The sequence below is a fragment of the Nicotiana tomentosiformis genome, chromosome 6 (assembly GCF_000390325.3).
Source record: "Nicotiana tomentosiformis chromosome 6, ASM39032v3, whole genome shotgun sequence".
Lineage (NCBI taxonomy): Eukaryota > Viridiplantae > Streptophyta > Magnoliopsida > Solanales > Solanaceae > Nicotiana > Nicotiana tomentosiformis.
In genome coordinates, this window is record NC_090817.1 from 71995818 (window position 1) to 72010948 (window position 15131).

The window sequence follows — 15131 nt, forward strand, 5'->3', positions numbered from 1 at the left end:
GAAGCTTCTCTACATAGAATACAACGATCCTCATCATCTCAACATGATGCTTGACCTATTGAGAGAGTTACACCAACCGAAGATGATACCTCGGCACTTTGGGGAGAGTTTGTTTTGGTAGATAATGTCAACTCCCGTTTTCAGGCCCCAATTGCTGTGCCCGGTACTGCCAGGCTGAGTACCGGGCCCTTCCCGTCTTTGGTTGGGAGCATCCAACAACCAACACTGCATTTGATGCAGCTGCTTCTCACTTTTCAACCTCATCAGCTTTATCTCCATCTTCACCAATACTAGCAACTGCTACATCACTTCCATCTCCATCCACTCTTTCACCAGCAGTTACTACATCGCCTCCACCGGCCGTACCTGACCATGAAGAGGGTGTTCCTCTTCCACAGTCCCCAGTTCATGCGAATTTAGGGCAAAATTATGCTGCCCCTTCTGAAGATCCACAAAGGAGGAGGAATGTTACTCTTTCGGTCTCTATCAGATGGAACTTGCTATTCAGGCCGGTGGAGCTTGCTAATTATCTGAAGCCTTTGGCTTCAAAGAAAGACTAGGAAAAGATTCAGGCACTCTCGGGAGAGTGTTTGTTGAACAACGCCGCGGTACATCCCTTTCTTCCTTTGTTATTTCTTCTACTTTTGTATGAATGTATTCTAAGTTTTACTTCTTCTTGTTTTGTAGGCCAACTTTCTTGCTTCTGAGGGCCTTCAGAGGTTGATTCGTGAGAATGAGGAGCTTGCTTCTGAACGGAATCAGCTTTTGGTGGAACGGGACCGAACTGTTCTCCGCCTCTAGGAACTAGAAACCAAAGCTACTGACGTCGTTGTTTTGGAGGCTCATTTGCAGCAAAGAAATCAAGAAGTGGTAACCCTTAGCCAAGAAATTGGCCCGCTGAGGGTTAGATATGATGAAACTAAGGCCAAATGGGCTGAAGATCAGGACATCGTTCTTGCTGCAACCGAGCGCGAGGCTGCCTCCGCTGAAAGAGTGATAACTTAGAGGCAACCTTGAACTCCAAAATTTAAGAGCTTGCTGCTGTGGGGGCAAAACACGCCCAGCTAGAAGAGAAGTACAGGAAAACTATCGAGCATAATAGGCTCTTTAGTTCAACTGTTCGCGACCTTGATGTCAACCTCAAATCTGCTAGGTCCGCCAGGGAAAACCTTTCTGCCGAGGTAACCCAACTCAAAGAAGAACTCAAGCAACGAGAGGCTTCCCTCGTTGTTGAAAAAACTTACGCCATGTAAAACATGAAGAGAAAAACCTTGGAAGAGGCCAAAGCTGGTGTCATTGACTTTGATGCCGAAATTGCTAAGGCACGCGAGCTTGAGTTAGCTGCTAAAAGTGGACTCCCATCGAGGTCTGATGTACCTGGCCCTTCTGGTTCTGGTTCTGGTTCCGTATTTTTGGGAACTGAAGAAAAATTGGAAGATGATGATGCCGAAGGCCAAACTGATGAAAATGTTGAGCCACCGGTGGACCCACCTACTTCTCCCGGGGATGCGAACATTTCTCTTTCTCCTGGTTCCGAAGGCACTGCAGTTTAGCTTTTCTTTTCTTTTTCCCATTTACTTTTACCGTTTTTGCACGTTCTTGTAAATAAAGACATATTTTTGCTCAAGTATTGTTTGAGTCTTATTTTCGTTTGAATATCCATGCAAGTCTTTAACTTTTGTATTTGCTTAAGAATTCTTCGCATGTTTTTCTGTTCACGCTTTACTATGTGTAGTCTCAGATGCATTTTCCTCGAAGCACTTTGGTTCCAAGCATTATCCCTTTTACGTGAGGGTTTCAATAAGTATTTGCGCAAGTTTACTTTTTGCGTCTTTTCGTGTATGTCTTCGAGTGCATTTTTCCTCGAAGGCTTTTTGATTTCGAACATAAATTCTTCCGAAACCAACCTTTTAAAATGAGGGTTTTCAAGAGAGGGCCCTCTTATGTTTACAATGCTCTTGAAGAGGACGTCTCCTGTTCATTACGGCACTAACATTTGAAGTACTTGTTTAACTTTCAAATGACAAAGTTAGTTCATCGTTCAGACAAGAAATAAGATAAAAGTAAAAGAATTTCTTTTCATATAATTCCTTCTATTTTTAAAAGTACACAAGCATTTATTATGCTAAGAAATTGCCATTACTTATGGCTAGCATTTATGATGCTAAAAAGAAATTGCCATTACTTGTGGCTAGCATTGATTATGCTAAAAAGAAATTGCCATTACTTGTGGCTATCTTGTACAACTTATTTCTACGTGGCTAGTTGCGCAGTCCCCAGTCTCGATGATGCATTTGGTTTCCAGATTATCGTTTCCCGTTTGATGTAGCAGTCAATGTTGCCATTTCCTCATATCATTCCCCCCCCCCCCAATGTTCGAATGCGAAGAATGCGAATTAAAATACTGGAAGTCTTGTGTCTTTAAAATCCCACTAATGAATTGCTAGATAATCCTTAACTCCGCAACATACCTTACTTCCCCTTAGGAATCCATGCTACCGAGCGAAAGAATATCTAACAATCCTCCAGCGGTTTGTGCTCGTGAACGATCGGGTAACCTCCGTTCGGTAGCAAACTTAACTTCCCAGTGGGAATTTGCTATCGAACCAAAGATTATCTAACCATCCCCGAGTGGAAGCTTCTTTGTTTGCCTTGCTATCAAAGGTCTTATTGTTGTTGTCTTCGTAGTATGCCTTCTATCGCTGCCTCACTAAAAACCTTGCCAGAAAAACTCAATTGGGACAAAAACTAAACGAGATAAAAAGAGTGCAGCACATACTTACCGCTTGAGTAATGTTCATTAGCAATAATATCTTTTGAGGTGTGCCACGTTCCAGTTTCTAGGCCACTTGTCTCCATTCTGGTTCTCTATCTCGTTTGAACCTTTCCCAGTGATAGCTGAAATCCGGTAGGGACCTTCCCACGTTGGACCTAGCTTTCCCGCATTGAGCTCCCGGGTATTTTGGGTTACATTCCTTAGAACCAAATCTCCCACTTTGAAATAACGGAGGTTGGTTCTTCGATTATAATATCGCTCCATTCTCTGTTTTTCTGCTGCCATTCTTACACGCACCAAGTCCCTGCGTTCCTCAAGCAGTTCCAAGTTGATTAGCATTGCTTCATTGTTCGATTCTTCATCTGCTCCAAAATATCTCAAAGTGGGTTCGCCCATTTCCACCGGAATTAGGGCTTCATCACCGTACACAAGGGAAAAAAGAGTTTCTCCTGTGCTCGATTTGGCTGTTGTTCGGTAGGCCCATAGAACTCCGGGCAATTCGTCGAACCATTTTCCTTTTGCTGCTTCCAACCTTTTCTTGAGGTTTTGAATAATCACTTTGTTTGTTGACTCCGCTTAACCATTTGTGCTCGGATGATAAGGAGAAGATGTGATCCTCTTTATCTTCAAATCTTCGAGGAACTTTGTAACTTTTACACCGATAAATTGTGGCCCATTGTCGCATGCTATCTCTTTTGGTATTCTGAATCTGCAAATTATATATTCCCACAGGAAATCCACCACTTCGCGTTCTCCGATCTTCTGATAAGGACCTGATTCCACCCATTTAGAAAAATAGTCAATCAGAATTTAAAGAAACCTCACCTTTTCGGGAGCCGGTGGCAGCGGTCCGACGATGTCCATCTCCCATTTCAAGAACGAACATAGGGACAGAACCGAATGCAAGGGTTCTGCCGGTTGGTGTACTAGTGGTGCGTAGCGTTGGCACTTATCACATTTTTGTACGAAGTCTTTGGCATCTTGTTCCATGCGAGGCCAGTAATATCCTGCCCGTACCAACTTCAGCACCAAAGAATCTGCGCCCGAGTGATTGCCGCATATCCCTTCGTGGACTTCTCTCATGACACAGTTAGCTTCTGACGCTCCAAAGCACTGGGCCAGCGGGCCTTGGAAGGATTTTCTATACAATTGGCCTCTCATGAAGCTATAATGTGCAGTTTTGGCGCATATCGCCTGTGATGCTTTGGGGTCTTCGGGCAACTTCCTGTGCTCGAGATAATCGATTATTTCATTTCTACAGTCCCAGACCAGACTAGTCGAATTTACCTCATAGTAACCATCTGTATCCAGGACTGAGTTCATCAGTTGCACTACCGTCCCGGACTCCGATCCCTTTATTTCCATCGATGATCCTAAGTTTGCTAATGCATCCGCTTTTGCGTTATCCTCCCTCAGGATATGAGTAATCGACCATTCCCTAAATCATGCCAAAAGAGCCTGGACCTTTACCACGTACTGTTGCATACATTCTTCTTTGGTATCAAAGATCCCGTAGACCTGATTTACCACCAGCTGCGAGTCACATTTGATTTCGATAACCTCGGAATCAAGTCCATGGGCTAATTTGAGCCCTGTAATTAAAGCTTCATACTCTGCTTCATTGCTAGTTAAAGGGATCGTTCGGATGGCTTGCCTTAAGGTTTCCCCCGAAGGTGTGATTAAGACTATTCCGAGTTCGGACCCTTTTACACTGGAAGCTCCGTCCATAAATAAGGTCCAAATCCCCGATGTCGATTCCGACACTATTACTTCCTCCTTGGTTGCCATAGGTAGTAGTGCCGGACTAAAATCGGCCACAAAGTCAGCCAAAACTTGTGACTTAATTGCAATCCTTGATTTATATTATATGTCGAACTCACTCATTTCGACGGCCCATTTGGACAATCTGCCTAAGAGCTCGGGTTTATGGAGGATGTTCCGCAAAGGGAAAGTAGTCACCACAGTTATCGGGTGGCAATGGAAGTAGGGCCGCAGCTTCCGAGCGACGACTGCGAGAGCTAAGGCCAGTTTTTTTAAATGTGTGTAGCGGGTTTCTACTCCAGTTAAAATTTTGCTAATGTAATAAATGGGAAATTGCATGCCTTCATCCTCACAGACTAAAACTGCACTTACCGCAACTTCTGAAACCGCGAGGTAGACTAGCAATATTTCACCTTTTTTTGGTTTTGAGAGCAATGGAGGGCTTGATAAGTACTTCTTCAGGTCCCTTAGAGCCTGCTGGCACTCCGGTGTCCATTCAAAATTATTTTTCTTTTTGAGCAGTGTGAAGAAGCGATGATATTTTTCCGACGACCGGGAAATGAACCTGCTCAAAGCTATTAATCTTCCTGTGAGCCTTTGGACTTCTTTTACGTTCGATAATTGTTCCGGGATATCCTCTATGGCCTTGATTTTGTCGGGGTTTACCTCAATTCCCCTTTTGTGAGACCAGAAATACTATAACTGACCCCGAACGCGCACTTCTCGGGATTAAGTTTCATGTTATGCTTCCTCGGGATGTCGAATGTTTCTTGCAAATGCTTAAGGTGGTGACCTCTCAGATCGAACCGATATTAAGCAAGCGGATTACCTCTTCTTTGATGAATTTATTCCTGGCCTCGGCAATAGGGCATTTCTTTTGTCTTACCGGAGGTACGTTGGGATCCAAACTCAGCTTGTGCATGGCTACTTCCATCGGGATACCTGTCATATTCTCGTACGACCATGCAAAATAATCGGCATTAAATTTAAGGAATTCAATAAAACCAGACCTGAGCTATGGGTGCAATCTTGTCCCCAAATGGAATTTTCTTTCTAGGAATTCTTCGAACAATGCAACTTGCTCAAGTTCCTCCATCGTGGACTTCGTTACGTCCTTCTCTTTTGGAACTTGGAAATATCTCGGCACCTAATAATGTTCTGATGACTCTGCTCCCAGGCTAACGTCTTTTAGCTTGGGAATATGTGCTGGTTCTTGTAATTGCTATGCCGTATGCTCCTTCCCTTTGCTACTGGAAATCGAAATTGTATTCATCTCTCTTGTTATCGGCTGATCACCTCTTATCTGCCTGATTCCTTCGGGTGTTGGAAACTTTAGCAATTGGGAGGGTACAACTTTCATCTCGTGTAACCATAGCCTTCCCAGGATGATATTGTATCCCATGTCACCATCTACTACTTCGAAGAGAGTTATTTTTATTACTCCTTCAGTGTTCGTGAGCAATAAAATATCTTCCCGGGTCGTCACGCTCGCAAGGTTGAATCCAGCGAGGAGCTTTGTTGCCGGAATAATGCTTCTGGTGAGTTTAACTTGCTCCAATACTCTCCATTGTACAATATTAGCCGAACATCCTGGATCCACTAGAACACGCTTAATATTAAAATCTAACACATTTAAAGAAATTACCAGTGCATCGTTGTGTGGAAATAGCAATCCATCTGCGTCCTCCTCCGTGAAAGTGATATCGTCTTCTCGGAGTCTTTTACTATGAGTTATTGATACTTTCGTTTTCTTTGCTGATGAAAAGGTGACCCTGTTAATCTCATTCCCTCCGAAGATCATATTGATCATTTGGCGTGGAGGTTCTTCTCCTGCTTTTGAAGGTTTCGCGTTGTCTCTATTACGACCATAATTGTTCTTAGCTCGATCTCTCAAGAATTCTCTGAGGTGACCATTCTTCAATAGTGTTGCCACCTCTTCCCGGAGGTGTCGACAGTCCCCTGTTCGGTGGTCGTTCGTCCCATGGTATTCACACCATAAGTTAGAATCCCTCGGGCCGGAATCGGATCTCATATGTCTCGGGAATCGTGCTTCTTTAATGTTTCTCATGGATGACACCAACTCCACTATACTGGCGTTGAAGTTATATTCCAATAACTTGGGGTAAGAAGGATCCCGAGACCCTGACGTCTCTTTATCCTGAAGTGATCTATTGTTTCGACCATGATCGGTCCCTCTATCAACGGTGAACTTGTTTGCTGCCCGAATGTTTCTGCCACGGCCTTCGATCCGCTCGTAAGGCAAAAATCGACCCCTCGAAGTCCGTCTGACCGCGTCGTAGTCATCCTTTGATTTAACTCTACTCCTCTCCCGTCCCTGGGCCGATGATGTAGAACCGACCTGGTCATCTTCGATCCTTATCTTTGACTCGTACCGGTTATCGACATCTGCCCAAGTTGTTGCTTGAAACTCGAGCAAGCTCTCCTTCAGCTTCCGGGAAGCGTCTGAGCTTCTCGGATTCAATCCTTTGATGAATGCTTCAGCTACCCATTCATCCGGGACAACCGGGAGCAACATTCTTTCTTTCTGAAATCGAGTAATGAACTCTCGTACTAATTTGGATTCTCCCTGTGCGATCCTGAATATGTCGGCCTTTCGGCTTGTACTTTTCTTGTCCCGGCATGAGCTTTGATGAAAGAATCTGCGAACATCTCAAAGGAATCTATGGAATGCTTGGGTAATAATGAATACCACGTTAGAGCTCCCCTCGTGAGAGTTTCTCCAAATTTCTTTAACAACACAGATTCAATTTGGTAAGGAGCTAAATCATTCCCTTTTATCGCCGTTGTGTAGGTGGTAATATGCTCATGTGGGTCTGAAGTCCCGTCATACTTTGGTATTTCAGGCATTTTGAACCGCTTTGGGATTAGTTCTGGTGCAGCACTCGGCTTGTATGGGAATTGAGTATACTTCTTCGAGTCCAGGCCTTTCAATACTGGTAGCGCGCCAGGGATCTGGTCCATGCGGGCGTTTAATTCTCTCATAAACCGTAAAAGTTCATTCTTGAACGGGTTGTTCTCGTTGTTGAGACCGGGTCCATTCCCCCCAGCCCCGTCGGAGCTAACTTCACCCCTGGGAGTGTTGTTGTCGACTCTCTGCGTTGTTTGGTTTGTGGGAACACCGGGAGGAATTGGGTCTCGTCTGTTTGCATTATTCGAAGCCCCCGATAGCGCTTGCTTCAGCTCCATCATAACCTTATCTTTCCACGTAAGATGGCCTAGAATGATCGCCTAGTTCTCTTGCAGGACCCTCACCGCATCCACGACATGCTCCTCATCAGCATCATCGGGAGTTGTCTCTCGAACCTGTCGAGGGTTCTGCCTGTCATGCACCGGCGTGGCGTCATTTTCCTCATTGCGGGTGTCGCTGATTGAATCCTCGAAATGAGGCTGATCTCCTCGAATTTCAGGGTTGTACGTGTTGTTAACAGTGTTATCTGCCATTTTTGTGATTTTTTCTAAGACAAAATAATCAAATCACGTTAGTAAAAAAGACAAGGATCAATTTAATTACACGGCTATCTAGGCCCCACGGTGGGCGCCAAACTATTTACCCGTAAAATAGTACAGTTGAATTTATACGTGGTTCATAGACAAGTGAACTAATTTGATCCTGAAATAATGTAATAATTGAAGAAATATACAATACTTAGCCTTAAAATATAGATGAAACAACAGAGATGACAGTTTCGGGAACAAGATTTCCGGGCACAGCAATGATGAGATCAAAAAGCGGAAAAGTAAGATTGTATTAAGCTTTGTATAAAATGTGGTGTAAGTTTTGCCAGAAAATTCCGTGTCCTTTACAATGATAACTAGGCTCACTATTTATAGTTGCGTCTAGGGAAGGAGGTCCTATGATCGTGCCCTCCTTTAATGTCAATTATGAGGGTCATTGATAAAGATGTAACGGTGAATATAAATGTCAAATTCTCTGTAACGGGTCGTTGCTCTTAATACTCTGCAGGATATTCCTTATTAAATGCTACCGGGCGCGGAGCATTTAATATACCTTTATGAACGTTATCCCTTCCAGTGACAAGTGGAATGGCTGTGTTTGGTTTTCAGTCATCCCCGTCTAGGATTCCACATGTCTTTCCTTTAGATGACCACGTGTCATATCATATTTCATCTTATATACCGTTATAGCCCTAGGAAAAAACTGTGCTTGAAAGACAACAAAAACCTAAAAGAATCCTTTGAAACGAAAAGGAGAAGCTCAGGTTACGAACGAGCTAATTACCTTGGAATTTTCAATAATTTAATAGCAAGAAATTATTCTTGGAAACAAAAACCCTGAAAAGATTTGACCAAAAAATTAATTCGTATTTGTATATTATTTCAGTGACTTTTCATTTCAGTGACCGTGAAATTAAAAGTCTTAGAAGTTTTCTTTTAGAATTTAAATATTTTGAATCCTCGCATAGAACTTATTTGCCATGACAAGAACTTAAAAAGTGAAAGAATAAAATTAAAAATACGCAAGATAAGAGCTTATTTGATAAAATTAAGTAATTGGAGAAAACTGGACGAAGAATCACTGGAGTGTCCAAAGTCCTATACATGATCATCATTTATTAGTTTAGAAACTTTATTTTTTGTTAATTTTTGTTTTATAACTCAATCAAAAAATTTAAATATTATTTAATTATTTTAAAAGTTTATTCTCATTAATATGTAGATTAATATCAAATATATGATTAATATTTATTATTTTTAAATACTTGTAATTTTTTCTTAATTTTTATTTTATATCGTAAATATATCTTCTGCATATACTATTTTGTATTATTTTAGAAAGTTTGTTCTCATTCATATGGTTACACGCGCCACGCGCATATCCTATGACAAGTGCTTTTAAATAAACGAAGGTCTTCAGAAAAATCCAATGGCTCCAAATTGTCTTGTCTTGTCGGGGGCGGATAGAGCTTTACTTTATCGGGTTCATCTGAACCAAATATTTCGGCATATAACATAAATTTATGTGTTAAAATTTATTAAAATTATAACAAATAGTAAATAAACTCATAATTTTTACAAATATAATTGGTTCAATACGATAAATCTTAAAAATTGAACTCATAAAACTTAAATCGTGAAGTCGCCTTTGATCTTTGGATCTTCAAAGAAAGAGCAGCCGCCTGCCTAAAAACGTCAATCGCTGTTATGTTATCAGTTATCACAATAGGTGCCAACCGGGTTTTTTAGTCACTAATTAATTAAGATTTCGAAAATATTTGGTATAAGAAATATTAGTACAGACTAATATTATATATCTGGCTAGGGCACAACCTACCCAACTACTTTCTACAGACTATCGATACAATAAAAATATCGTGACCGTCCAAGTAAACCTAGTATTTTTTCCCCAAAAACATTCATGCACATTAACAGGCATCAACAAATTTTCGACCTCAGATTATATACTAGTATTAAAATATTAGGTTGGTGTGAGCTTGAAGCAATGATAATTAGTGGAGGGCGGATGCAGGATTTCATCTAAGGGATTCTAAAAATAAAACGAGTAAAAATAGGAAAAAATAAGGAATATTCATCATATATACTATTAACTATATAAAAATGGACCAAATAAAAAATAAACATATAGCTATATATAATTTCGACTGGCGAATTAATATAATATAGCCAACAAATACATCTTTATTCTTGGCTTTCTAATTTATTTAAAATATAGACGTGGAAGATGAAGAATATCTATTTCCTTAATTAAAAATTGGGGCAACACGAAACATGTTACTGTCAAGTGTCATCTGTGTATATATCATGCCTACCGCGGCAGACCACCACCGTCCACTGTGACGCCATAAATATGCTGCTGCAACTCCGTTGACAGATTCGCTAGAAAGTCATATTCTTTTTAATTTCGTGACCCCAATTTTAAAAAGAGCACTGAATTTCTTTTCTCTTAATTATTATATCTAAAAAGAATTCCTTTCTTTTAAGGATTTCTTTTTATTCAGTTCAATTGTTTTTCTCACCCTCAAAGTCAAAACATGTAAGTATTTGCGTGTTCATCTACCATCTAGCAACGGTTATCATGAAAAAATTAAAGAGGAATGTCACCCATGATGATTTTCAATGCTCTTTCTTTTTGTGCATGAAAATAAAAAATAAGAAAAAATTGATAACAAAAAAATATGGTAAAATAAGGAGAGGGAATGTCGATTAACACAAATTTCACATGCATGCACTGAAATATCTAGTACTTCATTAATTAGATGAACACGAGAAGCACACGAGACATAGATGTTTTTGTGGTGAACACCGTAAATCTTTTTCTTTTTCTCTTTGATCAGACCACAAAACTTGATAAAGTTCCTTTTTAATGCTCATTATCCATTGGATGGTGAACACTAAAGACGAATAAAAAATTTGAACAAAGTACTATAACAATCTCATTTCATAAATTATGTTTGCTTAGCCAAATTAACATCCTATTGATTGCTTTATACGCTGTAACTCTGGTTGGAAAGTGATATAAAATTACCTCCTTGTATAATTACTCAGGTAGTAACATACCCTGGTAATTACTTAATATAGCAATTACTATGACCTGTTTGTTTGCCAGAACGTAATTAAAATATAATTTTCACTGTCATGTTTGGTTGGAAAATTGTAATTACATAATTAAATAATCTTTTTTAGATTAACTTGTCAAAATATTTTAAATAATATATTAAATAACTATAAATTAATAAGTATATTAAAAGTAGTAAGTATCTTCCAAATAAATAATATTATTATTTAAAATAATTAATTAAAATTACAATAATGATTTAGTTTTTTCTACTAACTCATTAATTTGTGGCAATACATTAATATATAAGAACTTCTAGATATTATTTACAATTTGGAATTTAAACTATATTTTTTAAAAATAAAAGTATTAAATAATTATAAATTAGTAGCTAATATCAAAAAATAATTATCGGTATCTTGAATATCTTTTAAATAAATAATATATGTTAACTTAAAATAATTAATAAAAATTTTAATTATGAATTTAAAATTTTTTAGCAACTCACACGAGTAAAATATGAAATTTATGATTTGTTGCACTTTATATATAACAAAAAGATAAATATAATTTTAAATTGTATTTTCCTTAATAATTATTTTATACTAATGAATAGAAAAAGCTAGTAAAATACGACATTATATTTAATAATTAACAAAAATAAGGACAATAAAAAATAAAAAAATAAAATATGAGAAGGTGCAAAATTATATGAAAGCACATCATAAGCAACATGTTGAAAAGTTAAAACATGGGAATAAGAGAAATATTACAAAAAGAATAGTACTTAATATAATTTGAAATATATAAATAAAAAAGATTAGAAAAGTTAAATTACCTTGTAATTACCATCAATTCAGCTCCCACTTGAGAATTGAAGAGTGTAATTACACCCTTTTAATTGCACCTAATTTGCTAACCAAATAATTACTTGGCTAAACAAATATGTTAAATTGTGTAATTATACTTGATTACATCCAAATTCTATTGTAAGTGCCTTTTCAAACATGCTCTTAAGGATGACAAGTTGGCTAAAGACTCTCAATTATCGTGGTGACTGATGTACATAGTATTTCTACTAAAACTAATAAGTACAACTCTATAGTTTGAAAGATGTACATACTCTTAATCATACTTGACGCATTAACTAGTGCCATGAGTGGCTCTAGGGTAATGCCACTAAAGTTTCTGCTTTAGGCCCCAAGAGTAAAATGCCCCCAAAAACTTTTTCTATTAGTTTTAATTATTTTTATTAGTAAGTTTTTTTAAGTTAATAAAACATTAATATTTTGTTTCAATACACTACGTTAGTTCTGGTTATCAAATATTTGAATATTTTAACTCAAAATTTTAAAATATTAGACAATATTATACAGTGAAATATTTAAAGAAAACTAATAACCTTGAAAAAAAATTGCTAAGACCTACAATTTCTTCTTGATTATCTAAATTAATCATTGAGCCTCCCCTGACCATGTTAGAGTTGCATGGTATCAGCAAATCCTTGAATTGGTAACTGTTGTACAATGTATGTGCAAATCTATCTATATATAATAGGAGAGGCAAAATAAGGATAAAATGACAAGTGCCAAAACCAAAATGCTACGAGTGTCAAATTTTAGGACAAACCTCCTACAAATTTGGAGATTGAAAAAATAATTTAAAATAGAAAACAAGTTCAGAAATTTAGACTTTCCTATTCATTTAACATCAAGATTGAATCTCACGTTTTATTGTTAGTTTTTTAAATTAATTATCCTAAACTTAAATTAAAAAGTCATTTGGTCAACATTTCCTATATAGTAGCATTAGATAACCAAGAAAATTTACTTTTTTTTTTAATCCTTAGGGGTCTTTTCTTGATTGGAACAGTGTTGTCTGAGACGGTAGATGATGCCATGGGTGCTTTGAAATATGTTACCAAATATGCATAATATGATTTGGATATCTAAATAAATACGTAACCATACAACTACTGTATCAATTTAATTTGATGATTTGGATAGCATGTCGTGGTTAGAAGAGAACTTGGAGCAAAAAAACAAGTAAATTAAGGTTGGATATTGTTGATTTGTGCCGGCAAGAATATTCACTAATTTAGCAAATTTCTTATGACTTTCATTTCTCAAATCCCTTTTTTCCCTTACTTATCTTCTTTTTGTTTGGTCGTGATTATAAGAAAGTGAAGAGTATCCAAATATGGAATTGCAAATTATGTTTTACTATTGAAGTCTTCATCTTTTTTATCTCTTTCTCTTTTTTTCTTTTTCTTTTTTTTGTAACTGTTCCTTCTCTTTTCACATTCTTCTTTTGTGTTTTCCTCTATTTCTTCTTCTTTGTTTCTTTATGTAGAGCAAAATACTGGAGAAAACTATTCTAATTTTATACACATAAAATATTTTTAAAGGCAAAATAAATTTTTTAATATTTACAGTGCTGCCTATAAAAGGTAAAATTTCAACTTAATATTCTAGATGATCATTGAGCAGTTGTGGCAGGTGTTTCATTTTTTTCCATATTTAAGTTTTCTAAGGATTTGTTTTCCATAGGAGGGAAGGAAGCTAATGGAAGGCTTGAAAACTATATGTTTTCTTTGTAGATTAACTTGCTCATCTAACGGGACATTTAATTTTATGTACATTGATCTTTCTTTTGGCATTTACAATTTTGCCGCTCGAACATTTCAAGGACAAAGTATGTTTCTTCAAAGGATATCTTATGGGCATTTTGCAATTTTGTGTGCCGAGTTTTTCGATACACGTGAAGGACTTTTGCAATGAAGATGCTATATTAATTGTTACAAGTGATATTGATGAACTACAAATCGGAGTAACAGAGTGACTACAAAATAATAGAATGAAATACTTTATTTTCTCTCCTACAAATATATTATTTATGGTGAAAATTGAATTTTATTGTAACAAAAGAAAGAAAGAAAAGAAAAAGAGAAAAGAAATATGGGTAAATATTATAAAGCAAGGGTAACGAATGATAGTATATATATATATATATATGTATATATATATATATATATATATATATATATATATATATATATATATATATAATCAAAAGAATACAATTGATGTAAATTTGAATTTGAATAACAAAAGAAATTTTTGAATTTAAATAAAAAGATAAATTATTTGCAATAGATATGAAAGTGTTTCGCTTCAATTTCAAATAATAACTACTTCTAGCAGATTGGATTAGACTGAAGTCTTCTTCTAATCTATATTTGATTGTATCATTTGTATTATGCATAATAAAACTTATAAATGCTAATTCATTCGAGGATATGTTTTTATTTTTAAATTCAAATTCCAATAAATAATCTATATCTTCTATAGCTAAACATTTGTTTCATGGCTTGATCAGTCACTATAAGGTGTTTTTATGCAAATTACACATAATACAAAAAGTATCAATTATAAAAATATAAGTGTCAAGGATATTGTATCTTATATCATGCTTGGGTATGAGTTGTGGAGAAAGAGTTGGGGTGCCGATTCAAGTGGTAGGTCCATTAAGTACTATAAGGTTTTATACCAAACATTTCATCTAACCATCAAACTTGGCTTTCTACTAATTATTCTCTTTACTGCTTTGATAGGGGTTGGGAAAGTATTTCGAAGGAAGGAAAAGAGTATTTTCAAGATCTTCAAAAACACAAGAAAGATTGTCTGGGCAGTTAACTAAGATAGTGAATCTATAGAACTTGCTTTCAGTCAGAAAAAGATAAAAGCAAGAAAGAATTGGCTTAGACAGCTTGAGGATGGAACTAATAATACTTTTATTATAGCTAGATTAGCATACATTCAAAATTTCCTAATTTAACTCATCATTCTCTATTTTTCTGCAGCATGGCACCTATCTAGACCATAAAGAAAAGTACATCTCATACATTGAACTTTTTAACAAAGAACTTATTATGTTTTCAATGGCTAGCCTTTACAGTTCTATTCCATCCGAGAATCAGAATATGGTCAATCATCTAAGATTATAATTTTTTTATAATTGCTTTCCTCGCTAGCTGTT

At 36.9% G+C, this 15131-nt stretch overlaps 1 protein-coding gene across 1 annotated transcript; it reads right to left on the bottom strand.

The window, feature by feature from the left end:
* Positions 1-5759: 5759 nt before the first annotated feature.
* Positions 5760-6605, bottom strand: LOC138894196 (uncharacterized). Its single transcript, XM_070178878.1, has one exon. The coding sequence runs from the start codon at positions 6603-6605 to the stop codon at positions 5760-5762; it is 846 nt and encodes a 281-aa protein (XP_070034979.1).
* Between the last annotated feature and the right edge of the window lie 8526 nt (positions 6606-15131).